The 22,796-nt window shown below is 49.0% G+C and overlaps 1 protein-coding gene and 1 long non-coding RNA gene across 2 annotated transcripts in view; one reads left to right on the top strand and one right to left on the bottom strand.

The window, feature by feature from the left end:
• Positions 1 to 3,571: 3,571 nt before the first annotated feature.
• On the bottom strand, positions 3,572 to 14,725 carry LOC113610767 (uncharacterized). Its single transcript, XR_003429209.1, has 3 exons — positions 14,616 to 14,725; positions 10,349 to 10,361; positions 3,572 to 3,583 (listed from the first exon to the last, which is right to left on the bottom strand). It is a non-coding gene; the product is annotated as an uncharacterized LOC113610767 (long non-coding RNA).
• Positions 6,945 to 22,796, top strand: part of IL16 (interleukin 16) — a 116,645-nt gene continuing 100,793 nt past the window's right edge. Inside the window, exon 1 of the mRNA XM_027089163.1 lies at positions 6,945 to 7,256. Within this exon, the coding sequence (XP_026944964.1) occupies positions 7,217 to 7,256 (40 nt within the window). The 5' untranslated portion in view covers positions 6,945 to 7,216. The remainder of the gene's footprint in view (positions 7,257 to 22,796) is intronic.

Genomic DNA, 22,796 nt, shown 5'->3' on the forward strand with positions numbered 1-22,796 from the left:
GCTGCTGAGAGCAGGCATGTGAGCTACCTGTGCTGGTACCCCCGCAGCCTGGTGTCTGAATCAGCACAGGTGCCTTGGAAATCCTGGCTGCCTTGAACTGACTACCTGATGCCAGGTATTATTGTGAGTTTCTTCCCTGTGGCCTGTGCTTGTTTCTCAGTTGCTCTTGGGGACTCATATAGAGTCAACTTCATATTTGTGGAATTTTGTGTATCGGCTGTGGGTAAACAGTGATACGTATGTACGTGTGCGTGTGTATATGTAACACGCACACACTGCAAAACCTTTGCAATAAGATAGGAAAAGTCCTCCAGAATAAAGCCTTTATACCTCTGGGTGTGCAGAAAATATTTTATGATAAATTAAAAATAGAAGACGAGATAAGATATTTACAGGTGTGCTTTCACAAGGACCAAGTGTGTGAAAGATTGCAAAAGCAAGTTCTATCCATCTCTGTGATTGCTGGGATGTCTCCCTGCTTGGGGAACTCCTGTGGACAAAGGAGACCGACCAGGGCATCAGTGGACTTCTCTAGATCATCTTAGTGTGCAGTAGACTGGTCACTAAGGGGTGGTTGAATGGGATCCTGGGGGCAGAGGAGTGGTGGGCATAGGTGGCCTGAGGACTCTCACATTTCTGTGATCCTCTGTCCTTGAGCCAGTCCTTTCTGCTCTAGGTCTCAGTATCTCCACGTGTTTGATGAGGGGGTTTCTTTAGGACTGCTGTTTTCCAGATGTGCTCATCAGAGCTCTAGCGGACTGCTGAAGAGCAGTAAAGGGGGCGGCTGGGGGCCAGCATCACCCTGCCTTCAACCAGAGCAACTAATGTTGCTCTGATCTGCTTTATCTACTGATGTTCCATGGAAGATGTTTGAAAAAAGGGATCTGGTCCTCCTAAAGTGTGGATTAGCTCCTCCCCAAGCCCTTCCACCTCTGACTTTCATGGTTCCATGACTATCCCAGCCAAGGCTTGGAGTGGGTACTAAAGATCACTGCCTTCCCATCTGGGGACATGAGGGATTGGTCCTTTTCGCTGGTGCAGTTATCTATTTAGTTCTTGACTGAGAAACTGTTATAGGTGTATTTCTTTTTAAAAATATTTTATTGAAGTATAGATGATTTGCAATGTGTTAATTTCTGCTGTACAGCAAAGCGATTCAGTTATACATATATATGTGTGTGTGTATATATATTCTTTTCCATTATGGTTTATCACAGGATATTGAATATAGTTCCCTGTGCTATACAGTAGGACCTTGTTTTTTATCCATCCTATATATACTAGTTTGCATGTGCTAATCTCAAACTCCCAATCCTTCCCTCTCCCACCCCTTCTCCCTCTTGGTAACCACAGGTCTGTTCTCTGTGTCTGTGAGTCTGTTTGTTTCTTGTAGATGTGTTCATTTGTGTCGTGTTTTAGATTCCACATATAAGTGATATCACATGGTATTTGTCTTTCTCTTTCTGACTTACTTCACTTAGTATGATAAACGCTAGGTCCATCCATGTTGCTGCAGATGGCATGATTTCATTCTTCCCTATGGCTGAGTAATATTCCACTGTATATGTATATACCACATCTTCTTTATTCATGTGGTAGGCACATTTCTGACCTTTACACGAGAATACCGGGCACCTCACCTCCATTGTTTCTTAGTTCTGTGACCCCAGGCAAGCCTCTCAACTTCTCTGAGCATCCACTTCCACCTCTGTAAAAGGTGGGAAAGCAATGAGGATTAAAGGATGCTATATGCGATAGGGTAGTTCTTTCTAATCTGAGAATGAGTGTGGACTGTCATTGTTAGGGGCTTAATAGTTAAGCAGGCTCTGTGGTTTCCAGCTCTGTCGCAGGTGACCTGACTGAATTTCAGCACTTTTTTCCTGAAATTTTTGATCACCCAATCTCCCAGTTTAGTCTGTATGTTTGCTCTTCTTTGAATGTTGTAGGAGGTTCAGTATGCCCTTAAAATGAATGTTTAAAAATTATAAAGCATTGTAAATATCAGAAATTGTCACAATAAGCCATCGCTATAATTTTCTGAGTGCAAAAGTAAAATTTAAAGGCAGTAAACATTTTAAAGTGAATGGGTTGGTTGAACAAGAAAATTGATTTTTAGGTGCATTTACCCTCCACAGGGATAAAGGCATTTGGGTTAATGATTACACATGAGATTGAAAAATAGTTTACTGCCTTTCACTGAGCCACCCCAAGCTCCCTTGGGGTCACTGTCATGCAGGCTGTCACATGTCCCTCCATGCAGTGTGGCAGCTCCATCTGTGGGCACGTGTGGAGACAGTGCTGACCTCATCGGAGGATAGAACAGGACACTTGCTGCTCTGGCCCTGGTTGAGAATGAAGAGGCAAAGCCTTAGAGATTGTGACCTTGGGGTGATGCCGGCAGACCATGGCTCAGCTCGTCCTTCGGTGTTAAATGCAACTTGACAATATCAGCAGGGGACCCAGATGCCCAGGCAAAGGGGAACGGGAGGATGAGGACTGTGGAAGGCGGTCCCTGGGCTGCTGCAGGCCATGAATCCATTATGCAATAGGGCTTGGGGGAGCTGGACTTGGTCTGGGCTGTTCCCCTTTGGGAAGGGGTCCATGCTGGAACCTGGTAGCGGCAGTAGCATGTGGCTTGGAAGAATGGAGCAGGGACAGGCCACAGGCCAGTCTTCAAGCTACAGGCCCCTAAATTTGATGGAATATACAGTCAAGGGTAGGCTCCAGGTCCAGCAGGGAGTGGACAGGCCAGTCAACAGAAGCAAGAGGAAGGCTTGACAGACCTGGCCAATACGTGGGGTCTGGGAAGACTCAGGGCTCATACAGGCATAGCAGATCCTGCATCCACAGCAGTGAGCACCCTCGTGGGCTCACCAGCCCAGCTCTCTGAGCCTCCAACAACCTGGCTCTCTGGTCAGAATTGGCCCAGGACGGGGTAGGGCTCACTTTGTAACTGGAGGTGTCTTTGTCTATAACACTGAGGGGCTGGGGGACACAGGGACCAGCCAGGGAAGGCGACCCTATCCTCTGAAGTAAGCGTGATCCAGAGGGCTTATTAAAAGTGTGTGTGTGTGGCGGAGGTGGACGGCAAAGGGCAAAGGCCTAGGGTCCTAGTATGGGGTCACTGCAGGTAGAGGAAGAGGCAGAGGCAGAGACCAAGAGGAGGACAGAGAGCTGAAACGTGGGGGTGAGGATCCATCTCTCCCCAGGTGATTTGACCAGTAGGAGATAGGACCCCCCCATTCTTTGGTGCAGACCCTAGGCAACAAAAAGATATCCTCTCAGTCACCTTATGCAGGGGAAGGATACCAAGGACGAGCCTTTATTTATGGGAAGAGGCCTCCACGAATGTGAGACCCCTCCATTATATTCCCTTATACTTTGTGGTTATATCTGAGATTGTGCCATTTGACCCCCTCTTCATTCACTTGGGTTGGGGGTACCTTCTGAGAGTAAGGAGCTGTAAATATATATATATATATAAAATATAAATATATATGTTCCTTTTGGAAAAATAAATTAGAAAAGAAATGAAAAGCACTCACAATTTTTCTCACTAGCCAGAGATAACCTCTATTTACATCTTGGCATCTACTAATAGACTATTTTCAGACAAAAGTCATGTATAAACATGCAGTCTTCCTTATTTCTCTGTTGTTGAACTTAACTCTTAACCCCCCATGTCTGTGGATGATGGAAGACTAATTTTGCCAATCCAAAGTAAATTTAGGCATTCCTGGTTTACTCCTGATTTCACTCAGGTCTCCTCTGGGTACCTACTCAGCCAGTTGAGGGTCTCCCTGCCTGGTTTCTACGTGATATGGTGGCGCCGGGGAAGGTTCACCCGGTCCTTGGTCCCCTCGCTGAGACCTTCACGGTAGAGGGAACCGGCCAGCCTCTCCTTTGTCCGAGAGGTTCCATCGCCACCATGTTGGCTGCCGAGGTATCTGGTTCTCTCATCACAGAGGTCACCCTGCTTCCTCCACACCCAACTGTGCAGAGCTCCTGGGCCAGCTGGGGCATTCAGGCATTCTGGGTACCTCTTCAAGGCACAGGGAACTTTCAGCTACACTCTCTCCTACCCAACCCTCCACCCTCCCATGGGAGACTCAGGGGATTGTCCCAGGATTTTGGTCTAACTCTCCCAGGTGGACGTTTCCACTCCGAGTTGTCTCAGGACACTCAAAGGAGGCTCTTTCCTCCCAGTATTTCAGATAGAAAGTGGGACACAGGTCTCTGTGCTAGGGCTTGTCCCCAGTGTGTACTACCTGTGTGTCTCAGTGCCAACCAGGAAGGGGCAGAAGTGAGGGGCTCCTTCCCAGGCCCCAACCTGCAGTCTTTGAAACTCATCCTCTCTTCAGTTGGGCAGACCTTTATCTCCTTTTAAATAAGAAAATAGCTTCTCTTATATCTTCATACGTTTTCCCCAAATCTGTGGGTTTATGGTATAAATTTTGTGCTTTGTATCCTCCAGGCTTTGCTCTTTGTAATCAAAACCAAGCTTCTGGCATCAAACAAAATAAAAAAAAATCCAAATGTGTTAGCGTCCTATTGCTGCTGTAACCAATCAACACAAAATTAGGAGCTTAAAACAATACAAAGTATCTTATGTAGTTCTGGAGGTCAAAAGTCCAAAATGGGTCCCCTGGGCTAAAATCGAAAGTGTTGGCAGAGTCAACATTCCTTTCTGGAGACTGGAGGGGAGAATCCTTTCCCTTGCCTTTTCTAGCTTCTGGAGGCCGCCTACACCCTTGGCTTGTAGCCCCCTTCTCCATCATCAAAGACATCAGTGTAGCTTCTTCAAGACTCTCTCTAACTCTGACCTCCTCCTCTGCCTCCGTCTCCCACTTTTAAGGACCCTTGTGATTTTATTGGGCCCACCTGGACAATCCGGGATAATCCCTCTATTTTAAACTCATCTGATTAGTAACCTTAATTCCATCTGCAACCTTAATTCCCACTTGCCTGTAACATAACAAGTTCACAGGTCCGTGAGAACAGCATGTGGACACCTTTGGAGGGACGATTACTCTGCTTACTGGTCAAATAATAACTCCTTTGTCAAAGGCTTAATTCATATGATCAAAAGCTATGACTTTCAAAATTATAGTTTTTGTTATTGATTTAACAAGATCTACTTAGTAGTTCCAAAGCCAATGACTTGACTTAATAAAACAATTTTTTTAAATTTAAAAATGTTTCTATCATCCTATAGGTGATACAGATTGGAAGCTATTACTGTTCATTGACCTGTGGGGCTAACATAATGGGTATTGGAAAGCTCAGTGGATGTTGGGAAGCTCATGAAGAAAAAAGAAATCCCTCAATTTTAGGTCTCCAAAGTTAATCTTGTTTCATGTATATGGGTCATACTACACAACCTGTGTTTGTAACCTGATTTAAGTCACTTGAAAATGTAAAGCAGATATCTTTCTATGGCAATAAATCTTACCTTATTACCTCATTTTAATTTCTGCAAAGTATTCCCCTGTTTATCTAGCCGGCTTCCCATTGCTGCTGCTACTGGGTATCACTAGAATGCAAGGCCCGTTTCTGGCCCTTATTGTTCTGCATGCGTAGTATAGCTGCAGCATCCTGACCTAGGCAGCTTCATGACCTAGGCAGTTAGGTGGTTATTCAAAGCAAGGTAGAGCAGGCAGCAGAGAAGTACCAGCTCTGGATCCCAGCCCTCATCTGGGGTAAGGATGACTCTCGGGGAGCTGTTCTGACTCCAGGTGCTGATAGCAGAGGTTTTCCTGGCACCCTGCAGCACTGCCCTGAGAAATGATTATTTAAGGGATGTGAGGGGTGAGGAGGTGGGGGAGGGGTAGAGTGGTCACAGTGACCTGGAGGTGCTTTGATCAAGTGACGGTGATTCGAGACTATGAATGGTGAGAGTGACATTGGTCAGGGGGCCAGAGGCAGCCATGGCAGGGGTCCATCCCTGGAAGACCTGGGCCACTTGGCAGGGGACAGGTAACCCAGGAACTGGACCAGGCTCTGTCACGTTTGCTTCCCTGGTGACTTTTTCTCTCTCTATCAGACAGAGCAGCCTTTCCCTTCAGTCTGCTCTCACATTGCTGCGTCCCGAAAACCGTCACATTCTTCTGCAGCTTTCAGCTCTGAGTCTTTGCCCACTTATTGTATATTCTTTTGGTCTTTTTGGTGGGGGAATCCAAGGATTTATTTAACCCAGCAATCAAACTGGTCATTTAAAATAATAGTACATCTTGTCCAAGTCTAAAAATAAATCCCCCTGGTATGGGAAGGCTAGCAAGGGGAAGTTGGGTAGAGCAGGCTGCAAACGTTTTATAGCCCAGTTAGCCAGGGCTTGAGCCCACTTTTCTTTCATCCCTCCTTGTCCTGACATGGGCGGGAGTCAGAGCGCCTTCTGTTTGCCTCGATTAGAGTCAGCCTCCACCTTCCCCCAAGCCCAACTGCCCTTCTCAGGACACAGGCTGCATTCACCATGCCTCGCTCTGCCCCAGCCCTTTGCAGATTTTATGAAAGGCGTTTTCACTTGGATTAAACAGGCACTGTGTTTGTGTGCGGCGTGTGTAAAGGAGAAAATGAATCACTTCGACTTTGGGCAAAGGACTGGAGGTGTTGTGTTTGTCCTTTGCAATTACATAAACACACCAGAACCCATGAAAAAGAAAAAAAGATGTAGGGTGGGGAGGGGGAAAGCCGCGTTGAGGGCTTGGGATGATCTGACAAGTTTAGCACATTTCCCATACGTTCAGTCTCAGAAAGCGTGTTCTGCCCGCTCATGACAGACGCCGAGGCCAAGGGAAAGTTTGAGGTTTTGCATTTCTGTTTGTGGTACCGGAAAAGGCTTATGATCTGAGGGCTTGATTCAGTGAAATAACATCGCCTTCTACACATTTGCTTCGCAAGGAGGGCAGGAGTTGGAAGCGACCGTTTTGAGATGTTAAAGATTTGCTGGCAGAGGGAAAGGGATTTTTTTTCCTCCCTCCCTGCCGAGGAAAAACAGTTCTAACGAGGAGTTACTTTGTAATTTTAACTCCCATTCAAATACTCCCAGCCCTAGAAGCTGCCGTTGATCCCCCGTGACTTCTTTTTTTTTTTTTTTAACATCTTTATTAGAGTATAATTGCTTTACAATGGTGTGTTAGTTTCTGCTTTATAACAAAGTGAATCAGTTATACTCAGAAGGGACCGGTCACGGCGCTCCCTCCTCCCTGGAGCCCCCGTCATGAGTTTGCAGAAGAGACTCTTCCCTGGAAGGGAGAATGGTGAGTGAGGCGGCTTCTAGGGGCTTCACGGGGAGGTGGGGATGGAGGGTTTGACTTTGTTTTTGGACACCGAGGGGTGGAAACCTAGGGAAGCATAATTTTGGTTATGCCGTGTGGTGTGGTGTGTGTGGTGTGTGTGTGTGTGTGTCTGTGTGTGTGCACGTGTGCAGTGCAGCGGGACACAGTCCCTCCCAGTCTGTCTGCGTTGTCCTCACAGAGGCTGGCTGAATGCTCACTAGGCTGCTTGGTGGAGGGGTGACAGATGGATGTATCACAGGACCCCCAAGGGGGATGAGAGTGAGCCCTGGCCAGGGCAGCTGCTTCCTACCTGCCCGTTCTCCCTCTGTGAGTGGTCCTGGCAACGCTCAGGGGTGGGGATATCAATATTTAAATGCTCAAAGCCGTCAGGGTCCCACGGCTGGACTCCGCTTCTAGCAGGATGCAGGACAGAAGGGGGAGCTGCTCAGCACCTGGGGGAGACCGGGGAGCAGGTCCCTGGAGCAGGGGGCCCCCTGAGCCTCATGGATCTGAGCCCTGGGAGGGGCGCCAGGTACCCCGGCCGGACTCCCTGCCTTGTTGCAGGTACAGCCCCGTGGATCAGATCATTTCTTATGACAACCTCCTTCCTTTGCTCCAGAAGCATAAACAAACAGGCATCAGGGAAAAGGATTTTAACCCCTCAGCCTAGCTTTTAAAGTCAACACTTGGCAAAACTTCAGGTCTGTCGTAACTTTGGCATAAGAGAATAAACACGTGGTTTTCTTTAAAAAGGAGAGCAAGGCGAGTCAAAGGCACATTCTGGCTCTTTCTGCTCCAGGAAGATATGATAGAGATGGCTAGAACCCTGGGATCCATTTGGTTAGGTTCTGTTAAAGAATTCTCTGAATTCTGAAGAAAGGCAGTGGGGCACAGGGGCCCAGAACCCGGGCTGTGGGGACGGAATCTTGGCTCTGAGATGAACAGGCTAGTTGGTGTGGGGAAAGGTATTTAACCTCGCTATGGCTCAGTTTCCTCCTCTGCAAAACAGGGGTCATAAATTCCTACCACACAGGACTATAGAAGCCGTAAATGAGATGAAGCTGGTGAAACGGCCCGAGCAGCATCTGTGCGATACAGAGAACGTTTCAACCCCCAAAGCAGCTGCTCCCCTGTTCTCCTGTCGTGACACAGGAACCCTCACAGAGTGCTCAGCCCTTGGGGATGAGAGAAGGAGGGTCCCATGGCCATGGCCTCCCTCTCTTGCAGAAGGTGGGCCAAGCTTCAGAGACAAAGTACAGGATGCATTTTCTTACACTGGGGCATCTTTGAGGACTGGACTTCACCTGGTATTTAGTAGGTGCTTGACGTTTGCTGAAACCATTTTATTCATTTTATTTCCACGGGGTCCTGCCACTTCCTGTCCCTGGCCGCATCACCATCTCTGGTTGGGTTTCCCTGGTGCGTGTAGCAAGTTCACTGGAGAGCGTTGCTCCAACACAAACCTCAGCCAGTCCAGCCGATCCCATGGGGCTTTGTACCCTTGCAATGACCCAACACTGCATGTGGGCTGCCCTGGGGAGAGGCCGCTGCCTTCAGCTGAGGGTAAGTCCTGGAGAGAGGTTCTGCTCTGAGCTGTTCCAGGCAACCTGTGTGCCAGCTGTGGGAATGAGTACTCAGCCCTGGGGCAACAACCCACAGCATCACTTCTCGACGGTAATCGAGTCCCTTCTTTCCTCTGGGTTCAGCAGCTGGAAGGTTGGGGGTTCAATGCACGGACACCTGTTCAGTTACATTCTTACACAGCATTATGACCTTGGATAAGCCCCTTCCCGTATCCAGGACTCACTGTCGCTGTCTGTAAGGTGGATGGAAGGTGTTAAGGAGAGATGGTCTCTAAGAACCCTTCTAGCGCTGCCTTTCCCCACGTGCAGATTCTGAGCATGTGACAAGGTGGTTGGTTGTACCCCCAGCAATAGTTGGGTCACGTGGTCTCCTCCACAGGTGCCTCCGTTCCTTCCGGCAGAAAATGGAATCAAGATATACCTGGGGGCCCTTGTGAGTCCCCAAGGCCAGCTGTCAGCAGGGAGGGGCCAGGCCTGTGAGATGCAGAGGGCGGGTCTCTGTAGGGCTGGAGGGCAGGGGGTGGGGTTTGAGGAGAATTCTGCCGTATGCTTTCTGCCGCCTCACCCCTGCTCTTCTCCCCAAAACAAAGTAAAACCACATTGGACGCTGCCATCCATCTTTTTCTTTCTTTCTTTTTTTTTTTTTTTTTTTTTTCGCGGTATGCGGGCCTCTCACTGTTGTGGCCTCTCCCGTTGCGGAGCACAGGCTCCGGATGCGCAGGCTCAGGGGTCATGGCTCACGGGCCCAGTCGCTCCGCGGCATGTGGGATCTTCCCGGACCGGGGCACGAACCCGTGTCCCCTGCATCGGCAGGCGGACTCTCAACCACTGCGCCACCAGGGAAGCCCTGCCATCCACCTCTAATGGTAAGGAGGTATATAATGTTGACTGGGACAGGCATGGATGTAGCTGGCTTTATTTTACTGCCTTTCCCACCCCACCACAGATTTTCTATTTATTTTTCAACCTACAAAGAGTGAAGTCACTATTTCAAACACTTGGAATTCATTCTCAGCAGATTATTTATTTAGAGCAGTCTGTGCTTCAGGCATCATGCTGGGCTCTGATGATCTGATGGGAGACTTGAGATTAAACAATCATACAAGCATCAATATAATGACAAGAGGGTTAGTTTTTTTTTTTTTTTGGAGTATAGTTGCTTTACAGTGTTGCGTTAGTTTCTGCTGTACAACAAAGTAAATCAGCTATACATAAACATATATCCCCTCTTTTGTGGATTTCCTTCCCATTTAGGTCACCACAGAGCATTGAGCAGAGATCCCTGTGCTGTACAGTAGGTTCTCCTTAGTTACCTATTTTATACATAGTAGTGTATATATATCAGTCCCAATCTCCCAATCCGTCCCACCCCCACTTTCCCCCCTTGGCGTCCATACTTTTTATCTCTACGTCTGTGTCTCTATTTCTGCTTTGCAAATAAGTTCATCTGTACCATTTTTCTAGATTCCACACACATATGCGTTAATTTACAATATTTGTTTTTCTCTTTTTGACTGATTTCACTCTGTATGACAGACCAAAGAGGGTTAGTTGCAATGAGAGGCTCTAACCAGGGAACCAGCCTAGTCTAGTGGTCAGGGCGGGCCTCCCTGAGGAGGTGCCCTTTGAGCTGTGTGCAGGTGTATAGGAGCGAGGTCAGGTGCAGAGGTAGGGAAGCAAGCTCTAGGTAAAGAGAACAGCATGCCGAAGAATAAGGATGAGAAAAGAGAACTGTCTCAACTCTTACGAGCTTAACTTTGTCACTGTGAGCTCTGCAAGCATCCTTCCATCCAGTCTGTTTTCCTTGCAGAATCTTTTAAAAAATCATCCTGGTGACTTGTTAGATCAGGGGAAAAGAGATTTTGCTGGTGAGGCCAGGTCTCAACAGCCCTCTCTCCGTGTGACAGCCGGTTCTCTCTGTTCCCCACATCTGGTGGCCAACCCCCGAGGGTGCCTCCTGGAAATCTCTCTGCAACTACTAGCACCTCCCTCCACCTGGGCTCTTTTAGCACCGGGCGCTGATTTAGGACCCTGATGGGCACTGACTCACTGCATATTCCCCCCACAGCCCTATGAGGCCAATGCCTTGTCTTGATCGTATAGGTAAGCAAAAATGAGGCCTGGGGAGCTTATCCAAATGGTGAGTGGCAGGACTGAGATTTGAACCCAGGGCAGGTCTGTTTCATTCTAAAGCTTGAGTTCTTAGCATGTGGCTGAAACATAACAATAATGATCCTGAGGTACGTACAGACGGATTCCCGTGCTGACGTTTCCACTGGGGGTTAGGGTTCTCAGTTCCTGCAAAGTTTTCAGAACCATCACCATTATGGCCCCCACGTTATGGACCCTTTAGATTGCTTTCAGTGGTATTTTTTCCAAAATCTTATTAAAAATGTTCAAACATACAGGAAGGTGGAAAAACCGTAGTCTAACAAGCACATACCCACTATCTAGCTTCCACAAGTAACACTTCATTTGTCTTCTCACGTGACCATCCGCCCCTCTATCCATCCACCCATGCACGCATCTTATTTTTTGAATACATTTCCAAATACGTTTCAGGCACCATTGCACTTCACTTCTAAACAGTTCAACATGGATGTAATTAAATCAAGTTCAGGGTTTGCCTACTATTCTCCTTTTAGGTAAAATTGACACACAGTGAATGTACATATCTTATGTGTACCATTTGATTAATTTTGACACATAGATACACCTGTGTAAGACAAACTCTTAGCATGATGGGAACATCATTCTCACCCCAGAGAGCTCTTCCATTCCCCTTCTCAGTTGCTTTCAGTTTTTCCTAATAATATATAACATGTCACTAGATTTAAGGGCCTGGTTTAATAAAGTACAGAACCTGCCTTGTCCTGCCTTGGCCGTGAGGGCAGAACCCTTGGTGGTAAAGGCCCCCAAGTCTGCTGGGGAGGCCTCACAATGGGTTCAAGTGCAGATTTTGGCTGGGGTTTGGGGAGAAGGGGACAGCACCAAGCAGAAGGTTTCGGGGGGCTGAGGGGGGCAGATATAGTTAGTGGTGCAGACTGGGCACGGGCTCCGGGGGCTCCAGTTGGGGCTCCGGGGTCTGTCAGTGCGTTTAGGCACAGGCCAGGATGGAGGAGATGGGGCAGGTGCCCTTTCGTGGGAACTGGACCCTTGGGTGGCGGGGAGAACCGTGCCAAGGCTCCGTATATACTCGTGTGTCCTAGGGCCTCACGGGGGGTCCCCACGGGGTCAGGGTGATAGGGACCAAGCCGTTTTCACCGGGGCTGCCTTCTAGTTCCTGATGCAGTCCAGACGGGTCCAGGAATTGGAGCCAGTACGTGCATCTGTCACTGGGAAAATGGACACAGAAGCAACCAAAATGGGTACCATGCAGTGTAGGGCAGATACGTTTCGAGTGTCTGAACAGCTGTGATGGAATGAGATGGCAATGGAGAGGGTCCAGACCCAGGGGCTTCTGGCTCCGGCACCCTGCATGCTGCCCTTCCCACTGTGGATGGCGTCTGGGGCATCGCGGGCGGAGTGCGGTTGAAGGAGGGCAGCGCTGATGCTTGTGGAAACACCACCGCACGTCAGGCGGCGACAGCATTCTTATTGAAGTCTTATAATCACACATGTTACAAAGGAGACATCTGCAGCTCAGAAGGGGGCGTGGCTTCTCCCAGGTCACACAGCCAGTCCGCAGCAGCCTCGTGGTAAGAGCTCAGGCCTCTGGACTCCTGGACCAGCGCTCTTCCTGCACAGACCCTGCGGTGGTGCACATATGCATCCCTGGGCATGCAGTCAGTTATATCCGTCTGTCTCTACGTCTATATTATATCTGCAGCTATGCATCTGACCACAAAGATCCCTCTCCCTCCTTCCTCCTGCCTTTTTGCCCTGTTTCTTTTCTTCTTCTCATCTCTTCCTCTAACAGGTATTTAACATCCACTTTGTGCCAAGGACTGTGTAGGGCAAGAGAGAGAGAGAGAGAGAGAGAGAGAGAGGAGACACAGTCCCTGGCATCAAGGGTCTCACAGTTACCGGGTAAGACCCAGATGAGAGAGCTTTGAGTGTACAGAAGAGCAGCTCCTTTTTCCATTCATCTGTTGATGGACATTTAGGTTGCTTCCAAGTCCTGGCTATGTGTGGTACATATATACAATGGAATATTACTCAGCCATAAAAAGGAACGAAATTGGGTCATTTGTAGAGACGTAAATGCACCTAGAGAGTGTCATACAGAATGAAGTAAGTCAGAAAGAGAAAAACAAATATTGTATATTAACGCATATATGTGGAATCTAGAAAAATGGTACAGATGATCTTATTTGCAAAGCAGAAATAGAGATGTAGAGAACAAACATATGGATACCAAGGAGGAACGTGGGGTGTGGGAGGAATTGGGAGATTGGGATCGACACATATACACTCTTGATACCATGTATAATGTAGATAACTAATGAGGACCTACTGCATAGCGCTAGGAACTCTACTCAGTGCACCGTGGTGACCTAAATGGGAAGGAAATCAAAAAAGAGGGGATATGTGTATATGTATAGCTGATTCACTTTGCTGTACAGCAGAAACTAACACAACATTGTAAAGCAACTATACTCCAATAAAAATTAATTAAAAAAAAAAAAGAAATTGCATTCTCCTCTCCACCGCCCCGCCCCGCCAAAAAGAAGGGCAGCTCCTAATTCCATCAGTGAGTTGGGAGGGAGGTGTCAGGGAAGACTTCCTGGAGGAGATGACTCTGAGCAAAACCTTGAAAAACACAGGAGAGCTGGCCGGGAAGCAGGGGCTCTGGGAGTTAGAAAGCGCATTGTGTGCCGAGGCGCGGAGGTGGGAGAAGGCACGAAGAGTCTGGAGGAACTTCAAGCCAAGGGAGACAGTCTGCGACCTTGGGCAGGGACTGAAAATTTTTACTTATTGAGTCAGTCATGTCACGACAATAACAAATGAAGAAAAGAAAGCAGGGATTTCTTCAAATTTAAAAATGTTACTTTCTGATGCAAGGCAGGAAGCGGCATTCCTCAGATAATTGTGTGGGCAGAAGGACTGCAGGAGGGGGACGGGCAGCCTCCCCGGCTGGCCAGGCTTGCTCCACCTCGGCTTGTCCCCTGTCCTGTGTGAACACGCTCCGGAGGGGGCCGGGCCCCCCGGCTGGGGGAGCTCCGGCATCCTGTGAGAGCCAGAAAAGACGGGGCACTTGACTGTCTCTACGCCCTTGGACCGAACACACGGTTCCTGCCAAAATCTTACTGAGTGGAAACATCCCCAGCGCCCTCTCCTCCCCCTGGGTGTGTCATTCATTAATACCTGGCCTTTTCTTGTGGCCTGGTGAAGGGGAAGCTTGCTGTGCAAACCATCCTGATCTTGGCCTCGAAAAAGCACCGCCCAGACACCAATCCTTCCCTCCTGGTTTGGTGTTTAACCCTTTCTCAACCTCCCACCCATGTGACTGCACGGCCGGGGATGGGTAGGGATTTCCAGATTGCTCAACATGGCACAGTTTATTTATTCAACGTTTATTCCAAGGGCCAGGATTGCCTGGACTTTGTTGTCAGATAACCTTGGGTTCAAAGGCTGGCTCCGTGCCTTGGGAAAACCGTTTTCTCCCTTCCTCGTCAGGAAAATAGGGATAACGAATGGCGCCAACCCTACGATTAGAGTTGGGAGATAGATGCTGTGTTGTCAGTACTTAGTGAAGTGTCTGGCTCATAGCAGGCGCTGCGCGAGTGACAGTTGTTACTATTATTATTATCATTACTATTTTTGTCCGCACCACGCAGCATGAGGGATGTCAGTTCCCCGGCCAGAGATCGAACCTGTGCCCCCTGCGGTGGAAGCTCAGAGTCTCACCAGGGAACTGCCAGGGAAGTCCCAGTTGTTCCTATTATTCATCAGTCGAGATTCTGTATCTCCAAGTGTTTTTCTTCATCCCACAGCTATGAATTAAACCAAGTGACTCTGCTCGGCCAATCCAAAGGGTTATTGGTGCTCTCAGAAATGAACTCTTTTCCCTTGCAGAGAACATTCTCACTCTGTCCCCATCAGTGACCTTGAGAGACTAGGAGAGAGGGTGTGAATATGTTTTTGAAGTTCTGTCTAAGTCTCAGCCTAATCACATAAATTAGATGAGGAAAATGTCTGCCAGAGCTCTCTGTAAACGCTAAAATACAAACGAGTGCAGAAGCTCATTACATGGCATTAGTCATTCATCTATTCATTCGGTTTGGGCTTGATTCATTCAGTAAGTGTTTACCGAGCCCTTCTAGACCAGGCATGTCCTAGGGCTGGAGACCCTGCAGTGAACAAAGCTGGCGAATTCCTGTTTGGGGTGCTTGACTGTCCATGGGGCACAGAGATACAGGCTAGAGACCGAATAGACTACAAGACACCTTCAGATGATGTCGAGTTCTATGAAGAAAAGGAGACGAGATGGGGAGTAGCTGGGGCCTAGTGTAGACGGGGTGGAGAGGAAAGGTCACATTTAGGATATCAAGGCAGGAAGGCGACAGCCGTAGGAAGATCTGGAAGTAGGAAATTCCTGGAAGAGGAAACAGCTTGGAAAAAAACTTTAGAGTGACATGAACTTGGCTAGTTCAGGAAAGGGGAGACTAAGAGGGGCAAGACCATGTAAGTCTTTCCGGACGTGGTAAAGAATTTGGACTTTATTTTGAAAAAGCAATGCAAAGCCTTGGGGAGGAGTAATGTGTGGGCCCCAGGGCTTTTCAGGGCAGTGGCACACTGCTCTGCATGACCCCATAATGGTAAATACATGATGTTATGCATTTGTCAAAGCCCACAGAATATGCAACCCAGAGAGCGAACCCTGATGTAACCTGTGGAATTTAGTCAATCACAATGTCTCAGTATTGATTTACCAATTGTAAGAATGCAGGATGTTAATAATAGGAGAGACCGTGAGTGGAGCATACGGGAACACTCTGTACTTTCTGTGCAATTTTTCTGTAAACTTAACACTGCTCTAAAAAAAAAAAATCTTTTTTTTTTTTTTTTTTTTTTTTTGCGGTACGCGGGCCTCTCACTGTTGCGGCCTCTCCCATTGCGGAGCACAGGCTCCGGATGCACAGGCTCAGCGGCCACGGCTCACAGGCCCAGCCGCTCCGCGGAAAGTGGGATCTTCCCGGACCGGGGCACGAACCCGTGTCCCCTGCATCGGCAGGCGGACTCTCAACCACTGCGCCACTAGGGAAGCCCTCTTTTTTATGTTTTTACTGTTTGATAATTTATGAAACATTTTAAGATACTTTCTTACGTTTTTGCAATATACTTGCTATGTTATTACATTTTTACAATATCTGTGTTGAAAACAACATGAATGAAGAAATCCATGGATAATCGAAATTATTTTGATAGAAACTTGAACAATTTCCCTAAAGAAGTAGATACAAGAATAATTATCAGAGAGTGATGTTTTAATTCATTTAAAGCACACATTGAGCTGTGACAGATGCATGAAGGTCTCAAGGTGAGGGAGACATTTGCCCAAACCCTCAATCTCCTTGGTGTCTTGTATTCCAAAACCAAAACAAAAGCATGTGGTTACTTCTAACAGCAAAAGTTTGTAGAGCTGTTCACAGGGGCTCCCTCTCCTGTTGTCTCCTTCCCTCTAACACCCTGCAGTGGGAGTTTTTTGTTATTGTTTACTTTTTATTTTTTGGCCGTGTTGGGTCTTCGTTGCTGCACGCGGGCTTTCTCTAGTTGTGGTGAGTGGTGGCTACTCTTCGTTGCGGTGCACGGGCTTCTCATTGCGGTGTTTTCTCTTGTTGTGGAGCGTGGGCTGTAGGTGCTCGGCTTCAGTAACTGTGGCATGCGGGCTCTACAGTGCAGGCTCAGTAGTTGTGGCGCACGGGCTTAGTTGCTCCGTGGCATGTAGGATCTTCCCAGACCAGGGATCGAACCCATGTCCCCTGCATTGGCAGGAGGGTCCTTAACCACTGCGCCACCAGGAAAGTCCCACGGTGGGAGTTTTTAATTCCATTTGGCAGATGAGTAAACCAAAGTTGAGACACGACCAAGATCCCATAGGAAGACCTTGCCCGAGCTTGGCATGTAGCTCAGGTGGGCCCCATTTCTCACCCAGGTGGGGCTCTCCCAGCTGCATCTTCCCGCCTTTCTTCAGGCACGAAATGAGCTCGCCTATGGAGACTGTCAGGGTGCAGAGGGAAGACTCCTTTTTCTGGAAGAGGTCCTGGAGGGCACTGATATGATACAGTCTCCACCACGAGGGAAACCACCCTGTGTCCGTAAAGGTCTGGGCAGGAATGAATTCACCTTTGGAGAGTGAGCAAGCGTGTATCATCTGAAAATGGAGAGGCAGGGGGCTTCCATGGCGGTCCAGTGGTTAAGACTTTGCCTTCCAATGCAGGGGGTGTGGGTTCGATCCCTGGTCAGGGAGCTGGGATCCCACATGCCTCAGGGCCAAAAAAACAAAACATAAAACACAAGCAATATTGTAACAAATTCAATAAAGACTTTTAAAAAACAGAGAGTAATATTCCATCGTATAGACACTGGAATATTACTCAGCCACAAAAAGAAACAAAATTGAGTTATTTGTAGTGAGGTGGATGGACCTAGAGTCTGTCATACACACTGAAGTAAGTCAGAAAGAGAAAAACAAATACCGTATGCTAACGCGTATATATGGAATCTAAAAAAAAAAAAGGTCATGAAGAACCTAGGGACAAGACGAGAATAAAGACGCAGACCTATTAGAGAATGGACTTGAGGACACGGGGAGGGGGAAAGGTAAGCCGGGACGAAGTGAGAGAGTGGCATGGACATATATACACTACCAAACGTAAAATAGATAGCTAGTGGGAAGCAGCCGTATAGCACAGGGAGATGAGCTCAGTGCTTTGTGAACTCCTGGAGGGGTGGGATAGGGAGGGTGGGAGGGAGATACAAGAGGGAAGAGATATGGGAACATATGTATATATATAACTGATTCACTTTGTTATAAAGCAGAAACTAACACACCATTGTAAAGCAATTATACTCCAATAAAGATGTTAAAAAAAAAAAATGGAGAGGCAGGAAGTGGATTCAGGTACAGGTGACAAGGCGTAGAAGGGAGGCTGTGGGGTCTGGGAAGGGCAAGGCTGGCCTCCTCACACCTGGGCTACCAGGTCGCCCCCCAGCCTTTCTGCCAGTGAAACAGCCTGGGCAGTTGATCCCCGGGCCCCAGCCTTGACTACACTGCAGGTGTGAGCAGAGCAGGCAACACTGACCGAGGCCCAGGCTTCCTGCACTTTAGAAGTTCCTCCACTGCGCCCCAGACTCAGCCCTGCCGTGTGGAACTGCCCCCTACACCCACTGACAAAGGCAGCTTTATCCCCAAAGTGCCTCCCTTGTGACCGTGGGCCTTGTTCCCACAGTAGTGCCTGGATCTCCAAAGCCTTGCTTGGAATTCCCAGGGCTTCCTACGAGTTGCACCTACACCCTCATTAAAGCCCCCAGTCAGCCCTGAAACATTTGGTGGTGAGCAGAGGAAAGCATTCCTTTTGTTAGAAGAGAGGGCCACACAGAAGTCCCGGCCCGGCACGTACAAACAGCTCACAGAGACCGTGCTTAGGAGAGATGTGTGGGATGGTCATGAAGGGGCAGACGGGTTAAATGTCACCCTTAGATCAGGTTCTCCGAGGGGACATGCGGGGGAAAAGCACTCTCACCATGCAATGAGAACCCTGATAGGACACACAGAGTGCCTTGTCCCTTTGTGCCGCGGTTCTCAACACGCTCTACGTAAGTGAAGTCCTCAGTTCTCAAACTTGAGCGGGCACCAGATGATTCTGGAGGGCCTGCAAAAGCAGAGTGCCAGGCCCGACCCCCAGAGTTTCTGATTCCGGAGGACTAGATGCAGCCTGAGAATCTGCATTTCTAGCAGAAGTTTCTACAGGCTCAAACTTGTTACATAACTTATTTTTTCCAGTGATCTCTTGGAGGCATCCCTTTTGATGCCTACAACTGGCGTGGGGACCAGACTGGCTCCTGAGAGCCAGTTTCTTATTTTAAGGACAGCCTAGCATAGAGAGGCAGCATGACGCCATGAAAAGAGCCTGGGCTTTGGAGTCGGGTGGATCTCAATTAGACTCCTGACGGGATCCCTTGCTAGCTAGGTGACCCCTGGGAAGGTGCTGGATTTTGCTGAACCAGGAGTGGGCTATGACCCAGGGTCACCAGGTCTGGCACACAGTAGGTCCTCAGTGAATCTCTGTGCGGTGACCTTTTCACCTGTAAAATGAGTATGGTAATATTTACAAGATGGATGGCGAGATAGTGTGAGCTGACGTTATGCCAGGCCCTTTGGAGGCACTGAGTAGCGTTTGTTACCTTTCTGCCCTCCCAGCCACTTCCAGGTTATCCAAGGAAGGCGGGGGTCAACTGGGACCCCAGCGAGGAACCTCGCTGGGCTCTGGGGTTCTGGGCGGCGCTGGCCTCCTGGGTGTTCTCTGCCAGCCCAGCAGATGGTGGAATTTGTTCTGAGCCGAGCTTCCCAGCGCTGGCAGCCCGGCCTTTTTGGACCAAGCGTCTTCACGCAGAGAAGTCAGATGGCTCAGGTCGGGAGTCTCCAAGCGAGCCGGTGCCAGGTTGGACACATTTGCCCTGAGTCACCTGTCCAGAGCAGGTTGTGAGAGCGTTGTCCGACTCACAGCATCCCAGCCATCAGCGCCTGAGATCCGATTTGAGACCAGCCTCTGAGTGAGAAAGGAGCGTCCATTTCTCATTCTTTGCCGGCTCTGACCCAGGCCCGGGCCCTGACTTTCCCGGGATAAATGGTTCCGTGGTCCCGGCTGGGCAGTTGGAGAGCAAAGCCCCAGGGGCTGTGAGCAGAGAGGTAGGTGGGCCCGGGTGAGAGAAGGTCCCTCAGGCAGCGGTTCTGACCAGGTGGCAGTTAACGGACGCAGGAGGCTGGCTTCTCTGACCTGCATGGGGACGGGGCCCGGTTGCTGGAACGTGGGCACCTGTTTGGAGGCTGTGCTGGGTTGGGCAGGAGGGGACACGGTCACTGGGGTAGGAATCGGGTGCCACCTTTGGTTGCAGAGGGGTGGGGGAGGAAGCCGTTTGAGAGGTTGGCGTGGGGAGAGGGCTGTCACTTGTCCTCACTTTGTAGCCCTGGGAGCTTCTGGGATTTCTGCCTGAACAGCCAAGACCTCGTCCTTGGGACTGGTTTATGGAAGGCGGCGGAAGGAAGGATGGAGAGACCAGAGGAGGCCCCCCCACTGCTCACTGTGCTTCCCCTCTCCCAGGCGGGCACGGTGCGTGGGCAGCCCTGCCACTGGCCTTGGGAAGACTGTCGGTCACTCCGCTTGCTGCAGATGAGGGTCCACTCCTTTAGACTAATTCCGCCTGGTTTCAGTCCCACGGTTGGCGCTCCTTTGGTTGATAAAGCTGCTTGCTTTCTGTTGTCGGAGGACTCAGCAGGTTCCTTGCTCCGTGAGGACACAGGGCAGCATTCACTTCCTTCTCTTTTTTTTTTAAATTTGAATTAATTAATTAGGCCACGCAGCTCGGCACGCGGGATCTTCCCCGACCAGGGATGGAACCCGCTCCCCCTGCGGTGGAAGTGCGGAGTCTTAACCGCTGGACCACCAAGGAAGTCCCATTCACTTCCTTCTCTTACCAAGTGAAATCCTCCCGTTTCTGGCAGAGTCCGTCAAAGGAGCCGAGCGCCAAGCCTTCCTTACTTCCCCAAGCAGCCCGGGATGCTGCCCTGTGGCTTCTTTCCCTTTCTCCAGGCTGCTGGGAAGGACAGGATGGCTCCATTCCTTTCCTCTCCTCTGTTCTCTTTTTGGTCCTGCAGTTAAGTGGCGGTCAACATTCATGACCACAGTTGAGGGTACCTCCTGTATTCCACGCATGATGAAGGCATGAGCTATCAGGGTGCGACAGTCCCCTCCTTGAAGCCCCGGCTATATATTTATTCTCCTCCACTGACGTTTATTAATCACACTGAACACCCAATCATTTCCTGTGCACTCTTCCTGCCCCAGGCTCTGTGCTGAAATCTTTTCCTGCATCATCTCATTTAAGCCTTAACAGCAACCCTGAGTTAGGTAGTGTATCCTCGCAAACTGCGAGACGAGGTGACTCGCCCAGGGTCACTCAGCTAGAAAGTGGCACTGAACCCCAGCCTGTCTGACTCCAAACTCTACAATCTTAACTGCTCTGCTACATGCCTCAACAAATATTTCTATTTCCAAAACACAAAGATGGTCATATATCCACAGGGTAAAAAAAAAAGAAAAAAATCTGAGTTGGATTATAATTACCTACAGCAGATGTTTTCTAGTTCTTTTTATCCATGGAAACCTGTTTAGAATTGAAATCTTTCATAAAAATTCATGTGTCAACAGTTTGGAGCAGAATTATTCAGACTGAAGGCAGGCTAGGAGTTTGAGACCTGTCCTCTTGCCAAACTCCCCACCCCCCTTTCTGGGCCCCAGCCAGGGTACCCCCGGGGTTTGGAGGTGAAGTGGGGAGGGTGCACTTTGAAATGAAAGCCTCTCACTAGCAGGATAGTGTCTTCATTCCTTAAGCACGACTGCTCGGCTACCTGAATTGGCCATTTGACCCTTCCCCTGCCCCGCTCACACCCAGACTCCAGTGTTGCCAAGAGATCTGCTCCGATCTGAATACAGGGGGGTCTTTTAGAGCTTTGTGCCTTTGCTTGTTGTTCTGTCTGCTGGAAATGCTCACTCTTCTGTCTTTCCCTCCCACGTGGAAAACCATCATTCAGCTTTCAAGCCTCAGCTCAGGGGCCGGTTCCTTGGTGACACCATCCATAATGTCACTTCAGATGGGGGTACTTGATTCAGACCATTATTATGAAACTTCCCACACTAGGAATATTATCCATGTACTCATCTGTCTTCTCTCACTGGCTGTAAAGGACCATGTCTTCATCCTTTACATCACGAATGCCTGGCACACGACCAATCTCAGAATATAGTTGTTGCAAAAATGAATGAACAATATCAACATAACAACAATGCTAACTCTGACAATAGCATCTTGTATTTGCATTGTCCGTTTGGGCTGGCAACCCATTTTAATATATAAGATGTTTTGGATACTAAGACACAAATCAGTGTGAATAGCAACATACTGTTATATGCAGGGAGAAAAATACCCCCCAAGGCAAAATAAACAAACTAAGAGCTTGGACTTTGGCTAGGAGGACTTTGGCTAGGAAGGCAGCCTGAAATTAGGAATTTCCTTCAAGTTCTTCTCTTGGATCCCAATTTATATAAGGACAAATCTATGTCGGTCCTGTCAGCTAGGCAAGTTATGGCAGAAGGATTAAGGGGGTCTGCATGAAAGAATGCAGAGCAGGGTGCTGAGGAAGGCTTGTGGAGGAGCAGGGTGCCTGGGTGGAAGGGCAGAGCCCACTGAGAGCTGTTATGCTTGCACGCTTGGAGATGCTGCAAGAGAGCGTGTGCCTTTCGCGGGAGCAGCTCATAAGTCTGGCAGTGCCTCTGTGCAGTGCCCCAGATGCTGAGGACCACCCAGAGTGGGGATCTCCACTGGTCTTGCTTCTGGCTGAGATTTGGCATGCACATCTGGGCCAGAAATGCTTCTCAGGTAGACAGCTACAGCAGCTAGGACAGGGCTGCCCTACCTGTTCGACGGGAGGTGCACCCCCCCCACACCTCCCACAAACGTGTTCTCCAAATGATTCAGAAGCTCTCCTCACTCCTGGGATGGCTGGCACTAGGGCTTGCTCCACAGCAGCTCTCATCTGGCAAGGGAAAGCTCCAGTCAACCTGAGCCCTCCCTCAGTCTTCCCTCTGCATATGAAAGATCTGAGCAGAAAATTTCAGGGTCGATCCCACCTCTCATATCTGGAGAAGCACAGGTCTCTGAGTAAGGACGAGCAAATGCACCCGAATCAACGTACACGTGAAAAGATTCAGAGGCT

Source organism: Aethalodelphis obliquidens, unplaced genomic scaffold, assembly GCF_003676395.1.
Source record: "Aethalodelphis obliquidens isolate GAN/ISIS:26980383/991018 unplaced genomic scaffold, ASM367639v1 scaffold65, whole genome shotgun sequence".
Lineage (NCBI taxonomy): Eukaryota > Metazoa > Chordata > Mammalia > Artiodactyla > Delphinidae > Aethalodelphis > Aethalodelphis obliquidens.